The sequence below is a fragment of the Spermophilus citellus genome (assembly GCF_964194105.1).
Source record: "Spermophilus citellus genome assembly, chromosome: 4".
Lineage (NCBI taxonomy): Eukaryota > Metazoa > Chordata > Mammalia > Rodentia > Sciuridae > Spermophilus > Spermophilus citellus.
Window position 1 is genome coordinate 70,375,951 of NC_138185.1, and position 25,443 is coordinate 70,401,393.

The 25,443-nt window shown below is 37.7% G+C and overlaps 1 protein-coding gene across 1 annotated transcript in view; it reads left to right on the forward strand.

Annotated features, from left to right (window-relative positions):
* Positions 1 to 25,443, forward strand: part of ADAMTSL3 (ADAMTS like 3) — a 519,919-nt gene that overhangs the window by 82,160 nt on the left and 412,316 nt on the right. Inside the window, exons 2-5 of the mRNA XM_081292846.1 lie at positions 8,380 to 8,448; positions 15,001 to 15,073; positions 17,822 to 17,965; positions 23,141 to 23,274. Of these exons, the coding sequence (XP_081148972.1) occupies positions 8,380 to 8,448; positions 15,001 to 15,073; positions 17,822 to 17,965; positions 23,141 to 23,274 (420 nt within the window). The remainder of the gene's footprint in view (positions 1 to 8,379; positions 8,449 to 15,000; positions 15,074 to 17,821; positions 17,966 to 23,140; positions 23,275 to 25,443) is intronic.

Genomic DNA, 25,443 nt, shown 5'->3' on the forward strand with positions numbered 1-25,443 from the left:
CATATGTTGAACGAACCTTGCATCCCTGGGATAAACCCCACTTGATCATAGTACACTATCTTTTTGATATGTTTTTGTATTTAATTTGCCAGAATTTTATTGAGAATATTTGCATCTATGTTCATTAGAGATATTGGTCTGAAGTTTTCTTTCTTACTTTTCTTTTCTTTTTGTTTCTTTTCTTATCTTCTCTTGTCTCTTTTCTTTTTTCTTTTTTTTTTTTTTTTTGATGTGTTTTACCAGGTTTTGGAATCAGGGTGATTTTGGCCTCATAGAATGAGTATCTGTGTATCCATCTGGTCCCGGGCTTTCCTTGGTTGGTAGGCTTCTGATGGTGTCTTCTATTTCACTGCTTGAAATTGATCTGTTTAAAATGTGTACATCATCCTGATTCAGTTTGGGCACATCATATGACTCTAGAAATTTGTGGATTCCTTTGATATTTTCTATTTTATTGGAGTACAAATTTTCAAAATAATTTCTAATTACCTTCTGTATTTCTGTAGTGTCGGTTGTGATATTTCCTTTTCCATCTTGTATGTTAGTAATTTCAGTTTTCTCTCTCCTTCACTTCATTAGCATGGCTAAAGATTTATCAATTTTATTTACTTTTTCAAAAAACCAACTTTTGTTTTTCAATTTTTTCTTTTGTTTCAATTTCATTGATTTCAGCTCTGATTTTAATTACTTCCTGTCTTCTGCTTTTGGTGTTGATTTGTTTTTCTCTTTCTAGGGCTTTGAGATGTAATGTTAGATAATTTATTTGTTGACATTTTCTTCTAATTTCATTCCATTATGATCTGATAGAATGCAGGGTAGTATCTCTGCTTTTGTATTTGCTAAGAGTGGCTTTGTGGCATTATACATGGTCTATTTTAGAAAAGGATCCATGTGCTGCTGAGAAGAAAGTGTATTTGCTTGTTGAAGGATGAAATATTCTGTATATGTCAGTTAAGTCTAAGTTATTGATTATATTATTGTGTTCTGTAGTTTCTTCAGCTTTTGTTTGGAAGATCTATCCAATAGCGAAAGAGGTGTGTTAAAGTCACTCAGAATTATTGTGCTGTGGTCAATTTGACTCTGGAACTTGAGAAGAGTTTGTTTGATCAATGTAGATGCTCCATTATTTGTTATATAATTATATGTCTTGTTGATGTATGGTTCTCTTTTTTTTTTTGAATTTTTAATATTTTTTTATTTTTTTTTAGTTCTCGGCGGACACAACATCTTTGTTGGTATGTGGTGCTGAGGATCGAACCCGGGCCGCACGCATGCCAGGCGAGCGCGCTACCGCTTGAGCCACATCCCCAGCCCTGTATGGTTCTCTTGAGCAGTATAAAATGTCCTTCTTTGTCCCTTTTGATTAACTTTAGCTTGAAATCTACTTTATTTGATATAAGGATGGAAACCCTTGCTTGTTTCTGTAGACCATGTGAGTGGTATGATTTTCCCAACCTTTCACCTTAAGTCTGTGGATGTCTTTTCCTATGAGATTAGTCTCTTGCTGGCAACATATTGTTGGGTCTTTTTTAAAAAATCCAGTCTGCCAATCTATGTCTTTTGATTGGTGAGTTTTGGCCATTAACATTAAGGGTTATTATTGAGACATGATTTGTATTCCCAGGCATTTTTGGTATTTAACTTGACTTGGTTTCTCCTATGATTAGTTTTTCCTTTGGTATAATACCTTCCTATGCTGATTTTCATTTTCTCCTCATGGAATATTTTGCTAAGGAAGTTCTGTAGTACAGGCTTTCTAGTTGTAAATTCTTTTAACTTTTGTTTATCATGGAAAGTTTTTAATTCATCATCAATCTAAAGCTTAATTTTGCTAGATAAAAGATTCTTGGTTGGCATCCATTTTCTTTAAGAGCTTGGTATATGTTGTTACAGGGTCTTCTAGCTTTCAAGGTCTGGGTTGAAATCTGTAGCTATCCTAATTGGTTTCCCCCTATATGTAATCTAATTCCTTTCTCTCATGGCTTTTAAAATTCTCCCCTTATTCTGAATGATAGGCATTTTCATTATAATGTGCCTTGATATGGATCTGTTGTGATTTTGAACATTTGGCATCCTGTAAGCCTCTTGTATTTGGCTTTCCAATTCATCATGTTTGGAAAATTTTCTGATATTATTCATTCATAGATTATTACAGAATAATTCATAGATTATTCATTTCTTTGGTATGAAACTCTATGCCTTCCTTTATCCTAATAACTCTTAAATTTGGTCTTTTTATGTTATTCCATATTTCTTGAATGTTCTGCTCATGGTTTCTTATCATCTTCACTGTGTGGTCTACATTCTTTTCAAGATTATATATTTTGTCTTCCTTATCTGAGGTCCTTTTTTCCAAGTGGTTTAATCTGTTGGTGATGCTTTTGATTGAGCTTTTAATTTGGTTTATTGTTTCTTTCATTTCAAGGGTTTCTGGTTTTTTTTTAGAACTTTTGTCTCCTTATTGAAGTAATCTTTTGCTTTCTATATTTGCTTATGTAGCATTTTATTGAAATGATCTTTTTGCTGCCTGTATTTGCTCTCTAATTATCATCATTTAATTCACATAACATTTTAATTATGTAATCCGGAACTCCTTGTCTTTTACTGTGCTAGCCATGTACTCTAATAATGTAGCATCTTGGTTTGTTTGGGGCACTTTCTTCCCTTTTTTTCTCATGTTGTTCATGTGTCTTCCCTTCTAGCACTGCATTACTGTTTTTACCCTATATGCTTAAAGTGCCCTTGCAGGTTCCAGTAATGCTCCTTTGAGGGGAAGAACAATATTAACAGATCCCACTACAAACAATATACAACCTTAAAACTAATAGTTGCTATTAAGGTGTTTACAGTTTGGTCACAATATACAGAAATAGCGAGTTTAATTTTTATCTACAATATAAACAGTAGGTTTGCAAAAGGGTTTACAGTTTCTGATGATGGACAAAGAAGCGGGGGTGAGGTGTAGGATGAGATGTTGAGGAGTTAGAAAGTGAAGATAGAGTTATCAGATCTTAGGAAGTGTGAAAGAGAAATCTAAAGAAGATGGTTATTAGCAGGAGAAAAGAGAGAAAATGATTTTGGATAGACAAGTGGGAAGACAGTAGAATACATAAAACACACATAAATATTAAGGAAAAATTAAAAAATGTAAAAATAGGAGAAAAGAGACTATACAAGACAACTGTAATATACTATTCCAACATCCAAGTCCTCAGTATCCTAATTCGTGTAAAGTACTTTGTTTCACTTATGTTGGGGACGTGAGGGTGGGAGAATAGAGAGGGGGAAAGGAAAAAAAAAAAACCTTGAATGTTTTGGTTGGAGATCAGTATCTTTCCTGCTTCCCTTCTCATTCAATAGGTGGGGTTGTCTGATATTTGCTACTCTCAGGATGGTGAAGGTTACCAGGGTGGGGGGTTGGTCTTGGGTGCAGGGCACCTGCTGATCCCACTTGAGAGACTGTACCCCTAGGATCTCACTTGTGTGATGTGGGTGCCTGGTCTTATTTCCTTATTTTGCCTGAAGACCTCATAGTTCCTGGTCTCTAAATTAGTCTCTAAACTGTAGGTCACTCACACTCTCCCTTTCTACTTCCTAATCGGGGACCTTTTTCTCTGGAGGCCTTGGGGGTTGTGCTCTGGGGGCTGCACACCTGTCTTAGAGAACTGTTTAGTATTGGGCAGTCACTGTGCTGGTTTAGTGGCTGCCAGGGAGAGGAGAGGAGTTGGGGATTTTAGGTACCTGTCCAGCTGGTATTCCAAACTGGGAGTTGCCTCAACTAAAGATGGCAACAAAGGTGACCCAAGATTGAAGCTGCTTTCAGCTTTGGGGAGTTGGATCCGGTGGTGTTTGGGCAGATGGCATTGGATGGTGTGTTCAGAGATGCAGCTTTGTGGCGTGCAGTATTGTGGCCGTCAGCTGTCTTCAAAGCCTGTGGGATATCTCCAAGTGCAGGCAGGCTACCACGCATAGGGGAGTATGGCAGTGGCTGCAGAGTCCATAGATGGGGGCAACTAGGAGAGCCCCAGGTTGGTAGATGGGGGTCCACACAGGGGTGTTGGCCAGAGTTCCTGCACATGGGCAGCAGCCAGATGTCCTGAGTGGGATTGGCATCTGGGATTCCTGCGCAGGTGGATGGCCAGGAGTCCTGTGTGGGTGCTGATGCTGGTGACCCGGGGAGCCCTGCATGGGCGAGTAGTCAGGGGTCCTGCTCTGACGCTGAGGCCTGAAGCTCTGTGCACCACAGGGGCCATGATTCCTGCATGGGAGCATCTGTGGGGGGGTCCTCTATCACGCTAGTGAAGCAGTATTCCCACTACTTGAATCACGGGTCACAGAGTGACACAGAATGCTGCCTCCTCCTAGCCCACCATCTTGGATTCCCTTACGTAGTCATCTTGATCAAAGGTATAAGCTTGAATATTTATATTTATCCTTTCACACTTGAAAGATACAACCCTGGGGTGGGGCTAGGGGTCCTGTAGGGATCACATCTATCTTTTTCATCTTTATATTCCAAGCACCTGTCATGGGGCCTAGCACATAGTAGATACACAAGAAACAATGTTTGTTGAATGGTGAAGTATAAAATATAGTCAAATGGTCTAAATAGTTAACATCATATGTGTATTTATATTTACTGTCTCAGAACAGTTACACATTAGTGAGGCCCTGAGCAACTTAGTGAGACCCTGTCTCAAAATTTAAAAAATAGAAAAAGAACTGGGGATGTGCCCCTGACTTCAATCTCCAGTAAAATAGATGAATGAATGAATGTATGAATGAATGAATGAATGAATGAATGAATAAAAGCTACACATCAGTGGAGAATTTAGGAAAATAAAAAAAACAAAAATAAAAATAAAAGATCCTAACCCTTACCTGACTCCTGCTGAAAAATGAACCCATATATTATCTCTTTCCAAACAAGAAAGGAGTATTGATCTCACTTGTTTCTGTTCTTGAAACTAGAAACACCCTCTTTCTATGAGGTGCTCTGCCTTTTGAAAACAGAACAAATTTAACCTGAACAGATGAGAACTACTGATTCAGATTTAAGAGGTTTCAGGTGTATTTTCAACTTAGTATTTAAAAAGAGGAATCTGTATCTGGGCTTCTGTGGTTCAGAGAGCAAGAGGAAATGATGGGCAATGGTGTCAATCATCTTTTGCTGCATAACACACTATCCTAAAGCATGGTGACTAAAAGCAAAAGTCATTTATTTAGTGCAAGGTTCTGTAGGTGAGCAATTTGGGCTGGGTGCACTGGGTAGATCTGCTGGCACAGCTGATCTTGACTCCACTTGCTCACCTGTTGGCTGACAGCTGCCAGGTGAACTGGGGGTTTGATGATCTGAGATGGCTCTGTTGGGATGGTTTATCTCTGCCCCATGTGGTCTTTCACGTTCCCCCAGCTAGCCCACTCACAGAGAGAGTGAGCAGAAATATCTATGTTTCTTTCTAGCTCTAAAGTTTAAAGTCTAAACTCAATATACATATGGTGTGGCTTACACTCCATTGTATTGGCTAAAGCAAGTTGAGGATGGACTCTCTCAGTGGGGGGAGTTTCAAAGTATTGTGGTTATTTTTACAATCTACTTGTGGCAACAAAATGTGAAGGGAAAGGTTTTGTAACTTTTATTAGATTCTCAGAATATGACCTCTGAAGTTAAAGTATTTCAGATTATTTCACTCCTGAACTACAACAGCAAAAATGTTTAAAACATTGCTCGGGTAAGCTGGGACTGTGGCTCAGTGGTAGCACACTTTGCCTGGCATATGTGAGGCACTGGTTCGATTCTCAGCATCCCATGTAAATAAATAAAATAAAGGTCTATCAACAACTAAAACAAATATTTTTTTTCTCTTCATCAGTCTTCCAAGCTGGAGGTATTTTTTTTTATTGGTTGTTCAAAACATTACAAAGCTCATGACATATCATCTTTCATACATTTGATTCAAGTGGGTTATGAACTCCCATTTTTACCCCAAATACAAATTGCAGAATCACATCGGTTACACATTCACATTTTTACATAATGCCATATTAGTGACTGTTGTATTCTGCTACCTTTCCTATCCCCTACTATCCCCCCTCCCCTCCCATCTTCCCTCTCTACCTCATCTGCTGTTGTTCAATTCTCTTCCTTGTTTTTTCCCCCCTTTCCCCTCACAACCTCTTATATGTAATTTTGTGTAACATTGAGGGTCTCCTTCCATTTCCATACAATTTCCCTTCTCTCTCCCTTTCCCTCCCACCACTCGTCTCTGTTTAATGTTAATCTTTTCCTCATGCTCTTCCTCCCTGCTCTGTTCTTAGTTGCTCTCCTTATATCAAAGAAGACATTTGGCATTTGTTTTTTAAGGATTGGCTAGCTTCACTTAGCATAATCTGCTCTAATGCCATCCATTTCCCTGCAAATTCTATGATTTTGTCATTTTTTAGTGCTGTGTAATACTCCATTGTGTATAAATGCCACATTTTTTTATCCATTCATTTATTGAAGGGCATCTAGGTTGGTTCCACAGTCTAGCTATTGTGAATTGTGCTGCTATGATCATTGATGTGGCAGTATCCCTATAGTATGCTCTCTAAAACAAATATTAAAAACAACAACAACAACAAATATTGCTTTGTGTATGACAATGAGATTCTTGCTGATTCCCACTGAAGGTCATATCTTGACCTGAAAAATATCAAGATCATCTAGTGTATCAGTTAACTTCTGAGGAATAAACCATCCCGGAACTTACAGTTTAAAACAATACCATTTATCATGCTTATGATTCTATGGATCAGATGAGGCTGGTCCAGCTGGACTCCGTCATGTGCAGGCTGGCCAGCTGTTGGCTCCCATCCTGGGATGGGATGGTTGTGTGATGAGTGCCAGGCCACTTGTCTCTCATGAACAGATTGGTCAGGGCTGGTTCACAGCATGGCAGCAGAGTTTCAAAGGAGCAAGTAGAAGCATACCAAGTTTCCTTGGGCCTAGCTAGGAGGCATCAACACAAGGCACAGGCCCAACCCAGACAGCAGAGGAGAGCAGCTCTAGGGAGGATGGAGAGCCCTGGCCATTCCTGTGATCTTCCATATACACTCTTCAAGAAAATTCTTATCATACCTCAAATTTAAGTTAGACACCATCTCCATTTATTTCCCCCTCTATTAAATAGTTATACTCTGTCTGCAATAGTAGTAGTGCACATAGTAGGAGAAACCAAACTTGCCTTTAAAACAACCTACAATCCTTTCACCAATCAATGGCACTCCCTATTTTTTGTGTTTATATTAATATTTTAAAAGCATAAACAAATAATTTTGATGTAGTTTTTTAAAGAAAATGATTAAACATATTTTCTTCCTCCAATTCATCGTCCTTGTTCTTTAATCCAATCCCACTGGGGCCAGAGTTGCCTTTCTAAAAGGGTTCTCTAAGTACATTGTGCTTTATGAGGAATCTTTAGGGACTTCTTAATCACATCCTTCAGCTTGCAATGGTATGATCTGGCCTCTGTCTAGTGTTCAAATTTTATTTTCCTCCATTCTCCTTTGAGCACTAATTTGGACAGTTCAACTGAATTCTTGCTGTTTCTTGAACACATTTGCCTGACACTAGTGCTTCTCAATTGTCTGAAGGCATTTTTGGTTACCACAATGGTGTGTGTGTGTGTGTGCTACTTGCATTTAGTGGGTGGAGACCAGGGTTGCTGCTAAACATCTTACAGTGTACAGCATAGCCCCCACAACAGAGAATTATCAGGTCCAAATATCAGCAGCACCAGGGCTGAGAAAACCACCCTACTCACCCCTGTTTCTGATTCATTTCTTCCATTCTGCCTCATCCTATAATGCCTTTCCTTCACTGCTGCATATTGAAATGTCCCCTGTCCTAAAAAGCCAGCTCAAATGTCAAATGTTCTAAGAAACAGGTCTGGATGACTCACTGCCGGTGCTGTGGTCTTCAGAGTACTTTCTGTACATCACTGAAGTGCCTACCACTTAGCATGTTAATTATAATTTGAGTCTAGTACTATTATTTTAAATTGTTCTTGTCCCCCCTTGGACTTTAGTTGAATGTTAGTGCATTAACTCTTTTGCTGAACTGCTTATTTCTGGATGACAAAGCTCCTATTTTGTCTTTCTTCATATTGGAGCACCTGTGTACTATGTGCTTTATACACAGCAGGTGTCTAATAAGTCAAGACCAACAAGTAAGAAACATGTCTTCATGTGTCCTTAGATATAGTTATTCTTCCAGCAATTTTCATGAAGACTTAGATTTTAAAAACTAAACAAGTTAGAGTTTTCTTTTTGTTTTTAATAAATTAGGTAAAAAACTACGATAATTTTTATACAATGCACTTGTGTTTATTTCTGCAGCTGTTTAGTGAAAAAATAAGTGGTGCCGAAGGAACGAAGTTAGATGATGAATTTTTGGACATGGAAAGGGTAAGAGAGCATTTTTTTCACTTGTATTTCTGTTTGGTTGTTTTTCACATTGAAAAAAAAAATATATATATATGTAAAAAAAATATATATATATATATTTTAGTTATAGGTGGACACAATATCTTTATTTTATTTTATGTGGTGCTGAGGCTTGAACCCAGTGCCTCACGCATGCTAGACGAGTGCTCTACCTCTGAGCCACAACCCCAAACCCCTTCCACATTTTTATTGGTACATTATAGTTGTACATAATAATGGGAGTTGTTGTTCCATATTTGTACACACACAATATAACAATATAATTTGGCCAGTATTACTCCCCAGCACTTCTTCCCTTCCTCCCCATTTTCCATGTCCTAGACTCTTTCCACTACTGATCTCCCTTTTATTTTTCATGAGATGTTCCCCTCCAACTTCATTTTCCTTTTTCCTCTTTAGCTTCCACATATGAGAGAAAACATATGACCCTTGACCTTCTGAGTTTGGCTTATTTCGCTTACCATAACGCTCTCAAGTTCTATTCATTTTCCTGAAAATGATATAACTTCATTTTTTATAGCTGAATAAAACTCCATGTGTATATATACTGAATTTTCTTTATTTATTCATCCATTGATGGACACCTAGTCTGGTTCCATAGTTTGGCTATTCTGAATTGTGCATAAACATGATTATGGTTATGCATGTATCACTGTAGTATGATGACTTTAATTCTTTAAGATAAATACTGAGGAGTGATATAACTGGGTCATTTGGTGGTTCTATTTCTATTCTTTTGAAGAACTTCCACATTAATTTTTGTCATGGTTATACTAGGCACATTAGACCAGAGACAATGCACCTACTAGAAGAAAATGTAGGCCCAAATCTCCATCATGTCGGCTTAGGAACCAACTTCCTCAAGAAGACACCTAAAGCAGCCACATCAATGATCATAGCAGCTCAGTTCACAATAGCTAATCTATGGAATCAACCTAGGTGCCCTTCAACAGATGAATGGATAAAGAAAATGTGGTATATATACACAATGAATATTACTCAGCCATAAATAAAGAAATTATGGCATTTTCCAGTAAATGGATAGAACTGGAGACTATCATGCTATGTGAAATAAGCTAATCCCCAAAAAACAAAGGCCAAATGTTCTTTCTGAGAATGCTAACATACAATAGTGGTGAGGAGGGAAAAATATAAGTTCAGTGGAGTAGACAAAGGGGAATGAAGGGAAGGGGGGATGGGAATAGGAAAGACAGTAGAATGAACTGGACATAATTTTCCTATGTTCATTGTGTTCATATATGAATACACAACCAGTGTTACTCCACATCATGTACATCCACAAGAATGGGACCCTAATTAGAATAAGTTATACTCCATGTATGTTTAATATGACAAAATACACTCTACTATCATATGTATATCTAAGTAGACGAGTTTTTTAAAAGGAATAAATATAAATCAGCAAAAAATATAATCCTGAAGGTATTTTTAAAGTTTATTTTTTTAGAGAAAAATAAACTGTGGGACATATGCAAAAATAAAATAAATTTTAAAAAAATCAATCCTACCAACAGTGTAAAAGTGTTCCTTTTCCTCCACATCCTTTTCAGCATTTATTATCCTTTGTATTCTTGATGGCTGCCATTATGATTTGAGTGACATAAAATCTCAACATAGTTTTGATTTGCATTTCCCTAGTTGCTAATGATGTTGAACATTTTTTCATATATTTGTTGGCCTTTTGTATTTCTTTTTTTGAAAAGGGTCTTTTTATCTCATTTTCACATTTATTAGTTGGGCTTTTTGTTAAATTTTTTGAGTTCATTATGTATTCTGGATATTAATTCTCTGTTGGAAGAGTAGCTAGCAAAGATTTTCTCCCATTCTATAAAGTTCTCTAAGAGATGGTTTAACAAGTATGAGAAACTGACTTTTGCTGTGATGTAAGATGTGCTTTACAGGATGTTAGAGTGGAACTAGGATGTTTACATGTAGGTATGGATGGTACAATCAGAAGGCCCACTTCCAAATTCTGGAGGCTCCCTTCAGCCACTTCCAGTCTAGGCAGGCAGAGGAAGGAAATGGGATGTGGCTGATTGGTTCCCTCTAGTGGCCACATGTCAGAATGCACAAAAGATGCTTCATCTTGCAGGTACTGTGAGTAATTGTCCTGTGTATCCTTGAAAATCAAAATCTGTTTCTGGGACAAGATCTTTCAAATATGTATCAACTGATTTACTATCAGATTTTGTCCCTATATATTGCATCATCTATACAGCAAATAACTTTTATCCTGGTTTTGCCATTAGAGCTAGCATTATGAACTTGGATAGGCAATTTCATCTTTCCTCAACTGTGTCATGAAAGATGATAATGTGTGTTCTGTTTGCCTCATGTGATGTTGCAAGAATTATGCAGAATATTAATGTGTTTGCAATAACTTATACAAATATGACCAGCTCGGTACAGAAATGATTGTAATATGATCCAGAGAAGATTGTATAATCTCTATCCCCTAACGTGTTTCCTGGTCAGTATGTAAAGGCTGACCTAGGAGCACTTAGTTTCCTTACCCTTTGTATTGGGCTCTTTAAACAGTACCCTTATTCTAATAATTAGACTCCCCAGATGAAAGAGGGAGGAGATAAAGGAAAGCTTCTGTCCTCAGGCATAACATAAGGCCAGCCTGTAGCAGGTAGGGGAGATTTCAGCAGGTTCTAGGGAAGGAATCTCTTCAGGAGACCTTGACCCTGGACAGCTTGTCCTCCAAGGGAGTTCTGGTATTTCTGAATGAGAGGTATTAAGTTTCTAGAAATATTAATACCTTGAAGGGAAAAACTTATTTTGGTTTTGATTTTGAAAAAAAATTGCAATTTGAGAACCATGGAAACATTTTCACATCATTGAAATACCTGAAAGTACTTTAAGAAATCTCTTGATATACAAAGGTAGTATGGGTGGCCATGTTACAAACAAGATGATTCAGTTCAAATGTTAAATTTAAAAGCATATTTCAGGAGTTATAGTTGCAGTTGATGGACCAAGATCCCTTGTTTATCTCCTTTTCCTTCCAGAAATCCCAACAAGTAACAGAATAAATATAAAATCTGTTATCTGTTTTATTTCAACAGTAAAAAGCATGAAAATATATAATATGTGACCAGAAATTTTAAAGAGATACATTAGATAGCATCAGATCCAGCTAAAACATCATACAGAAATGACGAAAGTAATGAAAAATATACTCCATGAAAAATGCTGACCATACAAAAATAGAGGAGAAATAGTAACATCAAAGGAAAATTTGATGCAAAAAGCATTAAATGGAAAAATAGCTTTGCTAAAAAAATGAGAAAATGAAGTCAGTGTCAGGGAATGATAATAGTTATAAATCATTTTACACCACATAAGATAGCATCTAAATTTGTAAGGTAAAGCTTTCAGAAATACATAGCAAACTGACAAAAATCAGAGTAGAGGACATCACATACCTCTGTCATAGCATAACAGATTCAATTGGCTCATAGACAATTTGCATAAAATATGGTTATTAACTGTGATTATAAATAAATAGAGACATCTGCATTTCCCAAATGGAAAACACATTCTTTTGGAACAATCATGTACAGGGGAAAAAAAAACTCCATAAATTTTCCAAAGTTAAAATCATAGAATGCAAAAATTACATGGAAAGTATAGTTTCCAAATTCTGAATGTTTGGAAATTCATAAACATGTAGAAACAATTTCTAGTTTAAAGAGGAAATGAAAAGTAAAATTACAGATTGCTCATGAGTGACAGAATTCTATGTTCAAGAGCAGTGATATATGGGCAAATCTTAAATGCATTTAATAGAAAAATAAAAGTTGGGGAAAAATGAATGACTCATGCAGTCCAAGAGATAGAAAAATAACAGGAAATCATATCACTCTAGGTAGAAAGTAGAAATAAATATGGTTAAAAAGAGAACTTAATAAAACAAAAACCGGTAACAACAAAGAGACAGAAGCAATAGGCCAAGAGCTGTTTTTTTTTTAAGCCATAAAATGATAAACCAAGTGTGACCAAGAGGAAGAAAAGTAAAAAAAAAAAAAACCCAAAAATGACATAATGAAAAAGAAAGACTATATTACCATTGGTATATTTTTTTTCCTAACAAATACTTAAATAGCTCTCAGCACCCAGGGCTGCTAAAAGCCCTTTAAGTCAGAGGTGAGCCTGGGAGTTCATGACACCAGCTTTAGGACAAGCTCATGGGTAAGGTGACAATGTTAAATAGAAATTCCAGATTTAATCAACCAACCAACATGCCTTTACACCCCCATAGGCTTTACAAAAATAATGTTTACCTCTTTACTTCCTCTATTTTTTCCTGATGGTTTGCCAAGATACTTGCATAGCATTTTGTTAACCTGAACACACACCAAACACACACACACACACACACACACACACACACACACACACACTTATTTGTTTATTCTAAGACAGAGGTTTTGTTTTTGATTCTTTGCTTTTAAACTACATGAGTTGTTTTTTCAGGGTCCACCCTGACTGCCTATATTTGCCCACGTGTTTGTTGGGCATTCTTTGTTGTTGTAGAGAGTTTATTTGCAGTTTTGATGCCTGGCCTGAGTTGGAAACAGCTCCACTATGCACATGGCAGGGCCTATAGTCCCTGGCAAGTTTTGGGTCTTTTGTTGCTTGATCTTTAAGCACTGTACTAGGCATTTTCATGAATCACGAGTGTTTTCCAGCCTGCTGGGTGAACAGGAAACATTTTTAAAATTTTTTAATATCTATTTTTTATGTGGTGCTGAGGATCGAACCTAGTGCCTCACACATATGAGGCAAGTGCTCTACCACTGAGCTATAGCCCCAGCCCCCAGTTGCTTGGCCTTTAAAAAATGATCCAGAAGGATCTAAAGTAGAAACTATTCCCCTGCTAATTCCTCTCATTGTCATCTCTGAAGGGTGCCTGTTATTTTTCTCATGGCTCTTCACATCTAAAGAAGGCTGAATACATCAAAAGGAGTACTCTGAACTGTGTTTTAATTAATATATAATTGATTAAATTAATAAATCTATAGCCTAATTTTTCTTAAATTTTAAGCAGAACTTATGAATCTTATTTACAGATTTAGTAATTTTTATATAAAATGATTTTTTTCATCTTTAATTTAGGTTTCATTAACATAGGCCACTCTCACACAGTGTGTGATTATCAGTGCTACAGCTTTGATTCATTTCTTGTCATTTCTGTACTGTCCTTTTATATTTTTATATTTTTCTGGTACTTCAAATTTAGGCATTGAGCTAAGGGGAACAAATACAATGTCAGGCTGAATGAGACTACATGATTGAAAGCTTGTGACTGACGAGGTTGTAGTTTTTCAAATTACAAACATAAAACTTTTTCCTATTAGGATTCACTCTGCAGCTCATCACCTTCTTTAGCAGTGCATTTTGGGCATCTCTCCAGAACATGTACATCTTGCTTATTTATCTATTTTTCCTTATGACTAAAGAGTGATTTTTATGTGGATGTTTATACAATTTATCATTTATCTAGTGAATCAACTGTTGATTATAATTTAGATTATTTTAAATTCTTTTTCTTGTGGGGGGCCATACTGGGGATTGAACTCAGGGGCACTCAATCACTAAGCCACATCCCCAATCCTATTTTGTATTTTATTTAATGAGATGGGTCTCACTGAGTTGCTTAGCACCTAACTTTTGCTGAGGCTGGCTTTGAACTTTCGATCCTCCTGCCTCAGCCTCCCAAATCACTGGGATTACAGGCATGCACCACAGTGCCTGGCTATTTTAAATTCTTAACACTGCATTTTTGTGGGCTTACAAAAATTACAAATGCAGCACATAAGATTGGCTTATGTGGAGCTATGGAAATTTGCATATTTAACTGTATTGTATGTCCTCTTATTAGTTCCCTCTTAACTAGCAGTCAGAAAGTTCAGGAATGGTTTTTGCAGAAGAAAAGATTCAATCTTAATCTGGCAGATTGGACTTTGAAGTTAACTTCTTCTGACTGTAGTACAAATAAATAGGTTTAGTTATATCACCAATGATTTATGATTATCTTATTGTTGGTTTCTGAGGTAGTTCTAATATGAGACATTATTATGGTATCCTTCTTACATAAGCACAGAAATTCAAGTTCACCCAGCAGATGAGGAGAGATTGGCTCATGTCTCATCTTGGTATTGAGAGATCTCCAAATCTATGCAGTCATTGAATGAAGAGGAATGATTTTCCAAGTTCTGCACTATTACATTAATATTCATTTTAATGTTCAAAAGAAAAAGAAATTAGGCTTCTCTAATGGCATTGGGAGGAAGTGATGTTCCAACATTAAAAACCAAGAAATTGTTACCTCCCTCAAAAGGTTGCAAGCATTCATTTGGAATCAAATAATCATGATTGTGTTAGAAGTACACAATTAATAAAAATTACATCTCTATTTGTTCTTCTGAGAATTATCAAGTCTTCCATTTGCTAACATTTCTACTTGTTTTGTCTTCTTTTAAGAAAATAGATGTTACCAATAAAGCTGTTGCAGAAATTCTTTCAAAAACCACTGAATATCTTCAGCCAAATCCAGGTAATGTTAGAAAATGTCTTGAAATATTCTATTATTTATTGGTTGTCATGGATGCTACGACCCCCTATTTACTTGACATTTGGTTGACATGATCTAGAAACAATGTCCCCTAGGTCCAAATAATGCTATTTAGTTTTTAAAAGTTGAATCTTACAGGCATAGTGGTTCATGCCTGTAATCCCAGTGCCTCAGGAGGCAGGAGGATCTCAAACTTGAAGCTAGCCTGGGCAACTTAGCAAGAAAGACCACAACTGAAAATAAATAAAAATAAAATGAAAAAGTCTTGGGATGTAGCTCAGTGGTAGAGCACTACTGGGTTCAATTCCTAGTACTAAAAAAACAAAACAAAACAAAAAATAACAACAAAAAAACTCCAATGACCAAAATAGTGAATAGTGGCAGTGGACAGTGGTCAGTTGGTGAGAAGCAAAGCAGATACCTCTTGGACTTTGGTTGGTATCATCTGATGGAGTATTGCTCTTAGCAATAAGGCATGCTAAGCAAAGACATTTATGAAATGCTTCAGAAATCCACTAAACATTTTATAAGTGTTTTCTTATCTATTTCCTTTTAAAATAATAAAAAAAACGACTCTCATCCTGTACTAAAGGGTCATGTTCTTCCATCATGTATGTTAATTTGAAAGGACTTTCACATTATGGCTCAAATGCTAAAGAAATGAGGTGTGATAAACATGAAAAATACAGAAAAACCACCAGTCATATCTTTGATGCAGAGGCCCCTATGCAGCATCCAGTGATGTGGTTTTCCTAAGAAACCAAGAGAGGGCGCCCAAGCCTTGAGTCTGTGGATTTCCCAAGCTGCCTTTCCTTTGTAGGGATTTATTATTTGCATGTAGTATCTGCGATTCCTTTGGCTGTGGGAATTGGCACAGAGATAACTTTCTGAAAATCTAGAAAGTGAAAATTTAAGAAAATAAATTTTATCCTGTATCTAGGGAAGACAGCAAGTGTAAAAATTGCTTTAAAATTGTTTTGATGATAGTAGCTTTAAAAACCATAATAATTTATCTTCTCTATGGCCTCATCAATGATTGAAATGATGAGTTCCCTTTTCTGTATATCAGTCTATAAATGTTTAATAATTGTCCCCTCTGTGCTAGAGGCCTTCTGGGGTGCTGGAATACACTGTCAGAGACTCCATCGTCAAGGAACTGACATGGGAAGAGGGTGGGGAGGCATTGGCTAGCAATCAAAGTGTCCACTGGCCAGTGGTCTCTGATCATTCCTGAAGAAGAGTAAGGGAGCCCTTCGAGCTTCTAAAGTAGTCTAATGCCCTTCACTGAGTACACACCACATCCACTCTGACAGTGGGAACAAGGGCTGAATGCGTGTGTGTGTGTGTGTGTGTGTGTGTGTGTGTGTGTGTGTATGTTTGTTGGGGCTGGGGAAGGGAGTGAAGCGTTTGGGCCTGAGGACCCAGAGGATAAGTACTTTGATGCTGAGACACAAGGCTTAAAAGGCTGCCACTGCGAGTGTTTAAATCCTTTCTACTCAAAGAGTGGTCCATGGACCACCATGATCTATGTACCCTAAGAGATTGCTGGAAACAGAATCTCAGACTCACCCCAGATCTACTGAATCAGACTATATTTTAACAAGATCCCTGGGTTATTTGAATATATACTGAAGTTTGAGAAGCACTGTCTAGATTATGTTAAAAATAAATATCTCAAATACCATAAGCTAGTTTGTGTTTTACTCTCTTGCCTATAGAATGGAATTCCAAACTCTCAGCTTGATGTTAAACTGGTAGTCCCATTTACTCCATAGTGACCTCTCATTTTTGCACTGTATTAATCTCTTCTTGGGTCAAACCAGCCAACTCCTTGTCCATTAATTATACCATAAGCGTACCCTCTTCCATGCTTTGCCGATACTACTTTCTGCACATTTTAGGGGATTATTTTAGCCTTTCTCTAGCGCATTGTCATCTTTTACTTTCCCTGCACCACCCCAAACTTTATTTTCATAATTATAATGCTTAAATTCTGCCTCCCAATAACCAGGTGTGAGCTCCTTGAGGAGAGGTCATAAGCACAATGTTGCACAGGACCAAAAACCAGTAAATACATATTGCCTATGTCAGAGGAAAGAAAAGAAAGTAAGAAGCAGTGACTGCCCATCACCTCCTTAGGGATGGAAGCTGAACTGTAGCTGGGGGACCATCAATGAAGGCCATTCACTATGGCAGGGATCTGTCTTCTCCTATTGGTTCTGCCTTTTGAGCATGTGCAGCCAACCTTCCTTGCTGTCATCTGTTTGAACCAATTTTTGGAAGTGGTTAGATGAGGATGTTAATGATCAATTGGTAGTTTGAAACACCCACCTTAGAATTTTGTTCTTAATTTGTGTTTGGTCCCTAGAAAAAAAAATGGTCCAAGTAGGTGTTGGTGTCTGACTTCAATTTGTTGATAATTTCAAGCATTCCAAAGTTCATCACTCTGGGTGATGCTTAGTATAGCCACACTTTCTTTTTATTTGGAGACAACAATATGTGCCATAATTTCTGTATTCCACCATGGCTGTGCAACAGTGTGATTAGCACCCACCTTGGTAAAGAGTCTAGAAAGTCATGTGAGAAAATGAAATAGGTCACACAATTGCATGCTTCAGGTCTCTGGCATTTTGTCTAAAACAACCTTGATTCTGGCAGCTATTTGCTAAATGCTGTTCCTGTCATTCCACCTTGTAACTTTAAGGAATTACAAATGACAATGTTTTTAAGCATACAGAGCTAAGCTAGGAATGCTGAACACTGTGTCGAAGATCCGAGGGCAGGTGAAGACCACTGGATACCCACAAACAGAAGGCTTGCTAGGGGACTGCATGCTGAAGTATGGGAAGGAACTCGGGGAAGACTCCACTTTTGGTGAGTATTTACAGCTCTCCTAACAGAGCTGAGGATGAATACCTCCTGTGTTAGTTGTAAGTTGTGCACAAGACTTTCAACTCAACAGTTTTACAATTTTTTCATATTATCAAAGTAATGCATACTCACTCCAGGAGGTTTAGGGGAAAAAAAAAGGAAAATGCTAACATCACCTATGATTTCCACTGATAGGCCCAGTTAAACTCTTTTGCTGTGTATCCTTTATACCTTTTGTTTATTCTTAGGTATATTCACATATAACTTTAAAAATAAAACTGGATTACAGTATATATATATACATCCTTGTATAACTTGTTTTTTCCCACTATACTGTGATCCATGCTTTAACAATCTTCTACAATATTTTTTAATTCTTATTTTTTAATTCTTTTTAGGTATACATCACAATAGAATGTATTTTGACAATATTGTTTTTTTAAAGGCAGCATAATATTTCAAGTATCATACTTCAACCAGCTACATTTTACATTTACTAGATATAGTAAATTAGATGAGCCCTTATTATAGACCAAACTTTTATTTTCTAAGTTTGTTTCTTGTCTTTCCCTTATGTTTCTTGATCTGTATCTTCTTTTGATTCAGTGTCTCATTGTTGTAAGTACTGTAGGTTTTTTTTTAAAGAGAGAGAGAGAGAATATTTTTTTAATATTTATTTTTTTAGTTTTCGGTGGACACAACATCTTTGTATGTGGTGCTGAGGATCGAACCCGGGCTGCATGCATGCCAGGCGAGCGCGCTACCGCATGAGCCACATCCCCAGCCCCAGTACTGTAATTTTAAAAATATTTTAAAATTGTATTTTACTAAAATTTCCCCTTGTTATTTTTCTTCATGTAAAAAATCTTTATGTAGCATTTATAATAATCTTTTTTTCATTGACAGATCTTTAGGGATACCCCAAATCATGTTTCTTGACATTTTCTAGAGGAAATTATTAGTAGCGAAATTGCTGGCTCAAGAATAGGCCTGTTTTTTGGGTTTTGGAAGCATATTCTTAGTGACCCACCAAAAGGGCTTTACCAGTTTGATGTTCCTGCCTGGAGTATATGAGAGTGTTCCCCAACACAGTTTTTAAATTGTGTTTTTAGTTTACTTTTACGTAACTTATAATTTGATGTATGGCATATAAATATGACATCTTGGTGCTGTTTTTCTTTACTTTTAGAGATATGGTGAAGCAGAATTGTATTCATGTTTGTCATTGTTTTCATGAATGTGTATTTATGCCTTTGCCTATTCTTCCCTTAAGTTTTTTTTTCCTTTATTGGTCTTTGAGCTAATGTCAGATAGTTGCTCTTTGCCTGCCTTACATGATGATAAAGTTTTGTCCTAGGTAGACATTTACCTTCTGACTTTGTATATAGAGGTCATTTTTAATTTAATTAATTTAATTTTTTCATTGCAAGGGATTAAACCAAGGAGTGCTCTACCACCGAGTTACATCCACATCTGTTTTTACTTTTTATTTTGAGACAGGTCTCACTAAGTTGCCCAGGCTGACCTCAAACTTGTGATCCTCCTGGCCTCAGCCTCCCAAGTAGCTGGGGAAACAGACATATGCCATTTTACCTGGCTCGAGGTCATTTTAGTGGAAGAAAGATTTTTATTTTTCTTTTAGTGAGCTTATTAGTCTTCCTTTATGTTTTCAAGCTTTGCCATCATGTTTGGAAAATCTTTTACATCCCTACCCCCTGAGAATTATATAAATGTTTATTTGTACTATTTTTGATACATATGCTTCCTTTTCTTAATTTTGTTTTTCTAAGCTCCTGAGTTTATTGGAGATATGGTGCAATAGGATTCTAATTTTGTTTTCTAACAAATAAATAGCTGGTTGTCTCAGTGCTTTATTAGTAAGTTCAACTTTCTCTGTTGATTTGAGATGACCCTTTATTTATTGTAGGCTGATTTTTTTATTTTTAACGTTTGATTCTATCCTTTCTCTTCAGTTTCTCCATCTGAGTCCTGTTTTGATGCACAGTGTCATAATATTTTAAGTATTGTAGTTTTAAAGTATTTTAAAATATACTTTACTGAAGCCTCCTCTAATTATTTAATCACAAAAACCACAGGGACACACTTGTCAGTTCTGTTTATTCAGATGAAGCTTAAGTCGTTTTAAATCTCCTTTATTAAAAATGAGAGTTCATTACATTTTGATTGAGATGGCTTTAAATTAATACATTAAATTGAGGCTGAATTGAATTAAATATATTAAGTCTTCTGGGAGAATCTGGCATGGTCGCTATTCATGTAGTGCTAACAAAGCAGGGTATTGAAGTTGAGAGATCAAGTATTTGGCCATGGTAATAATTCTAGGAAATCAGAAAAAAAATCTTTTGGGGAAAAAAATTTCTAGTGTTAAAGCATTTAATTGGTGACAGAGGGTAGCACTATCCTTCAGGGTAGTAAAATGTGATTCTTACTTTTTTTTAAGGGTTGGTGGCAACAGGATGGCCTGTTTTTCTTACCAGGAAGGTCCATTAGTGGAGAGAATATGTGGGGCTGCCAAGCAGACCCTGAGATCCAAGGACATTCCTGCTGTGCACCTGGCCACTGTGTCTGGGCTGTGACAGCCAGACAATTTGGTAGCTTCCCAGGTGTCCAGCCTCTTGAAGAAACTTGGATTAAGGGAGAGAACTGATGTCAGCATGGTATCAGGGACAGATGGACCTTTCCTGTTCTGAGGGAGAAGCTGTGCTGATGGATGCTTTCTTCTTGGGGCCACATGCTAGAATCTAGAGTGCAGATACCTCAATGGGTGGAGGCTCTGCCCCTCACCTTTATGGAATTCAACAGATCTAATCTTGTGCAGATAAAGGGAATTCTAGGGAGGTGATGGCCAATATTCAGAATATAATCTTTGGAGTCTTCAGAGAAACATATTTGAGAATGTTTCTGTCACAACTAAATAAACTAGCCAAGTGAGGTGTGGGCCCTTGTAGAAGGAAAGGCTGAGGGGTCAGAAGCATTACCCTCCAATTGGTTTTGGCGACTAACTGGGCAAGAAAGAGCCTCTAAGCTAGGCAAGCACTTCCTGTCTCCATTTAAGAAAGATTTAGAAGCAAACTCTGGAGAGTTGTGTTCAGGAAATTTGACCTCCTAGGAGCAATGAAGCTCCCAGTGGGTCAAAATGGAGTTCCATTTTGAGATAGGATCTTGGTAGATTGTTCAGGCTGGCCTTGAACTTGTGATCCTCCTACCTTAGCCTCCTGAGTCGCTGGGATTACAGGTATGTGCCACCTATGCTGGCCTAGATTTCTTTTAAAAATTTAGATGTCATATGTATGACAGAGATAAGATTAAAATCTTTCTATGTTGTGAAAGAATCATGTTTCAATTTGTTTCCATTTTAAATTGTGTTAGGTTATATTTCTTCCAAGAGATGTTCTTTTTGTTTTCCTCACCATTAACCCAAATACAGTATCTCCCACCCCAAGTAATGTTTTCATGGAATGAATGTAAAGGGGAAATCAGGTCCCACATATTTTTTTTTCTAAAAACAGCCTACTTTAGTTCTTCATTTCACTAAGGAAATGAACTTGTTTGTAAGCACAGATGGGCATGTTCTCAGTTAAAATAGCCAAAACCTATATTGCATGTCAGTAATTACAGGACCCTTAAAGGAGGACAAGTTACCAAACCTACACTTAAAATCTGTGGATTTGGAAAATACAGTGCCAAGTGAGTTAATTTATTACATAAAAACACTAGATGTAACTGATATGACACAGCAATCTGTATACGGGGTAAAAATGGGAGTTCATAACCCACTTGAATAAATCTGTGAAATATGGTATATTAAGAACTATGTAATGTTTTGAACAACCAACAATAAAATTTAAAAAAATGGAGTTCCAGCTAGCTTTAATTTAAAGTGATGATTTCCACTTTTTTTTGGCAATGTCCTGTCTCATACATATCCTTTTTTAAAAAAGTGAGATGAGGCAGATCTTGCTATTTCCGTCTACTGGTGAATAAATTGTCTATGCCCTTGACTGGAAGGTGAAACAACTCAGAGGTCAGACTTGGGGTGGACCTTCAGGTCTTCAAGTGAAGGAATTGAGAGAACCCAAACCTCATCTTTTTTAAGATCAACTTGGAAAACCCCCATGTATAAGGAAAATTGTTCGTTCTAGTGCAGAATTTCCCAGGGACATCTTCTAGAGAACCTGCAACCACATTGTGCACAGCACCCAGGACGCCTGTTTTGCAGGGATCTTGCAAATTACATTAGATTAACTGGGTCAAGATACTGGAGCATAATCCAGCAAAAACTGCCTGTCACTACCCAAGTCCCACAAGGCTGGCCCACAAGGCTGGCCCAGGCCTCCTTGCAAGAGCAGACTGACATCTGCTGACAGGATATCACACCTGCAGCTCAGGATGACCTTAGAGAAGATTGGAAGCTTTAAAAAGAATTCTTATGCTGGGAAGAAGTTTACAGCAGAATGACTAAGATTTCTACATTTAGCAGTAATACATGTTAGCCTAATGTAGCTTATATATTTTTCTCTGGGAACTGAATTACATGTTAAACATTATGCATATCCAAAAGCTATACGGTTTTGTGAAATGAGTTTGATTTCTCCACTCAGACTTTGGCTTGGTTTGTTCTTCTCTTAAAACAAAACAAAACAAACAAAAAACACCCAAAACCACCTACAGGGATGCAAGGATTCGGGGAGTGGCTCCATGAAGATCCCACAGCTAGAAGCTAGGAGAGGCTTTGTTCATTTCTATTGTAATCATTATTGGTTAATACTTAGCCCCTGATGAGTGAATCCTTTCATGGTTTACAAAGAGAGATTTCATTCCTGAGCTTCTAAGGAACCTTTGGTGCCAGTTTCCAGAAGTACCAGTTTTTAAAAGGAGCTTTATCTCCACCTAATGGTCAAAATGGTAAGTGCTTTGGTCTGTCAACTTTATTTCATGTGGTGGTTAAAGTGCAGAAGGTAGAGAAGAAAATGTAGAAAATAGGACGTCTTTTATTTTTTCCTTTCTTATTTCTTATGAGTCAGGATCCAAAGGTACCAGAGTGAGGGCATTATTATACCATCATCCACAAACCTTTTGGAAATAATTTATTAAATATCACTGGTAACCTAGAGAATTCTCCTCAAGAATCTTTTTTGTTTGTATTTTCTATCCAAGGGAATGCATTGATAGAAGTTGGTGAATCCATGAAACTCATGGCTGAAGTGAAAGACTCTCTTGATATTAATGTAAAGCAAACTTTTATTGATCCACTTCAATTACTACAAGACAAAGATTTAAAAGAGATTGGGGTAAGTTTTCCATGCTGTAAGTATACTTGTTTATATTTATGTAATTATAAAATGATATAAATATTTAAAAATCATTAGAAGGTTTATGTAGGGACTCAGCAAAATCATCATCTTATTTTGGGTACTGAAAAATAACTGGGCTCATTGTGAAACAGTGCCAGGATCAATTAGGATCAGTTAGTCATGTCTACAATGGGGATGGGGGCATGATGATTGGTGTGGATGCAAGCTACAGTTCTCCAGCTTTACAATTCTGTATCTCATAGAAGCCAGCTGGAAGCCAGGCTAAATATTCATATTTCTGTAGCCATTTCTCACATAACAAAATGACTCCATTGTAAAAAATCATATCAGATTGAATTTTAATATATTTTCTTAGTTGTCAATGGACTTTATTTATTTATACGCAGTGCTGAGAATCAAACCCAGTGCCTCACGCGTGCTGAGAAAGTGCTCTACCACTGAGCCACAATCCTAGCCCTTATATTGCATTTTTTGATCCATCTTGAATGGGAAAGATGAACCCCCATGGATCCAGCTTGTGTGGTAGAGATGGGGCTAGGGAAATGGGAGCTTGTCTTGCCTTCCCTGCTTGCACAGTGACCCTGAGGTATTTCTGCATCCCAGGATCAGAGAAGGAACTGATAATGTCAGTTTGTTGGTTCATTCATCCAACAGTTGTGTATGGGGCCTGTTGTGTTCTGTCACTGTGGTGGGCACTGGCTGTATGTTGCTAAGCCAGACCAGGTACATGCTGTTGTGAAGCTCGCTGATATAGGGTAGAGAGACAGCTAACAGTTATAATACACTGTGATGGGTGCTGTTGGAGAGACAAGCCCAGGAATGCCAAGGGGAAGGCACCTCCCTCAGCTTGGCTAGGTCAGGGAAGGCCTCCTGGAAGGGGAGAAACTGGCCAGCCATACTCAGGTGGGCAGAATCTCCAGCAAAAGCTGGCCAAAGGCCCAGGCCCATGAAAGCAGACGTCCTATGTGTGGGTGCTATGGCCAGGGCATAGGGTGCCTCTGGGATTGGGGAGATGTGGAGGAAGGGAAGGCTTAGAAAGTCCTGGATATCTGAATAGGCATTTTCAGTGTATTTTGAAGGTAAAGGGTATGGGGGGTGGTGCGTGAAATCCTCAAAGGTTAAATGAAAAATGAAAGCTGCCATTCAGGAACTCCTTAAACACCCCACTCCCTACCTGGATGCTCCTTTGCCCCCTTATGTACCATCCTCTCCTTCCATCTTAGGGAAAGCATGTCTGTGTTGCTGTCTCAGGCCGGTAATGTTGAAACACATCAACACAGCAGTTCTTGACTCCGGGCTTCACAGTTCGTCCCTTCAGTCCATTCTCCATGCCATGGCTAGAGCAATCTTCCTAAGATACCAGTCCTGATAGCTTCCTACTGACCTCGGAATAAAGATCCAATAACGTGGCCCTGGCTCCTGCTTCCCTCTGTGGCCTTATTGCTCTTCCTTGCCCAGTTGAACTCTCTACCCAGCCTCACTGAATTGCAAGAAGCTCCCAGGCAACATTTTGCTTTGTACTCTATATTTGTTGTCTTTCTCCTTCCTAAGCCATCTCAGATCTCAGCTGATATTTTCCTCTGGGAAGTTCTTTGTTCTCTATCCATACACAGTGAGGTATGCTTCTATACTCCCTATGCCATGAGCATCATTGCTTGGCTATGTCTGTAGTTGAGCAGTAAGTTCTTTGGGGACAAAGAATCAGCTCTCTTCACTGCTGGACCCTCAAGGCTTCCACATGGATTGTGATCACAAATTGTTATTGAATGGATGATTCCAGGGAAGAAGTGATATTCTGGGTTGTGGAGATACTGAAACTTCTTTTCCAAATGCAGAGCCTTAAAACTAGATACCTCCTGTTTTAGTCAGCTTTTTTTGGGAAGTTGTCAGGGAGCTCTTGGTTTCAGAGGTCTCAGTCCATATACAGCACCATTCTTCAAGTTTGGAGGTGGGGGCAGAAGAGTGTGACGGAGGGAATGACTCACATGATGATCAGAAAGCAGAGAGAGACTCCATTCTCCAGATATAAAATATATACCCCAAAGGCATGCCCCCAATGACCCAAATCCTCCAGCCACACCCTACCAACCTTTAATTACCACCCATTTAATCCCTATTAGGGGATTAATTCACTGATTGGGATAA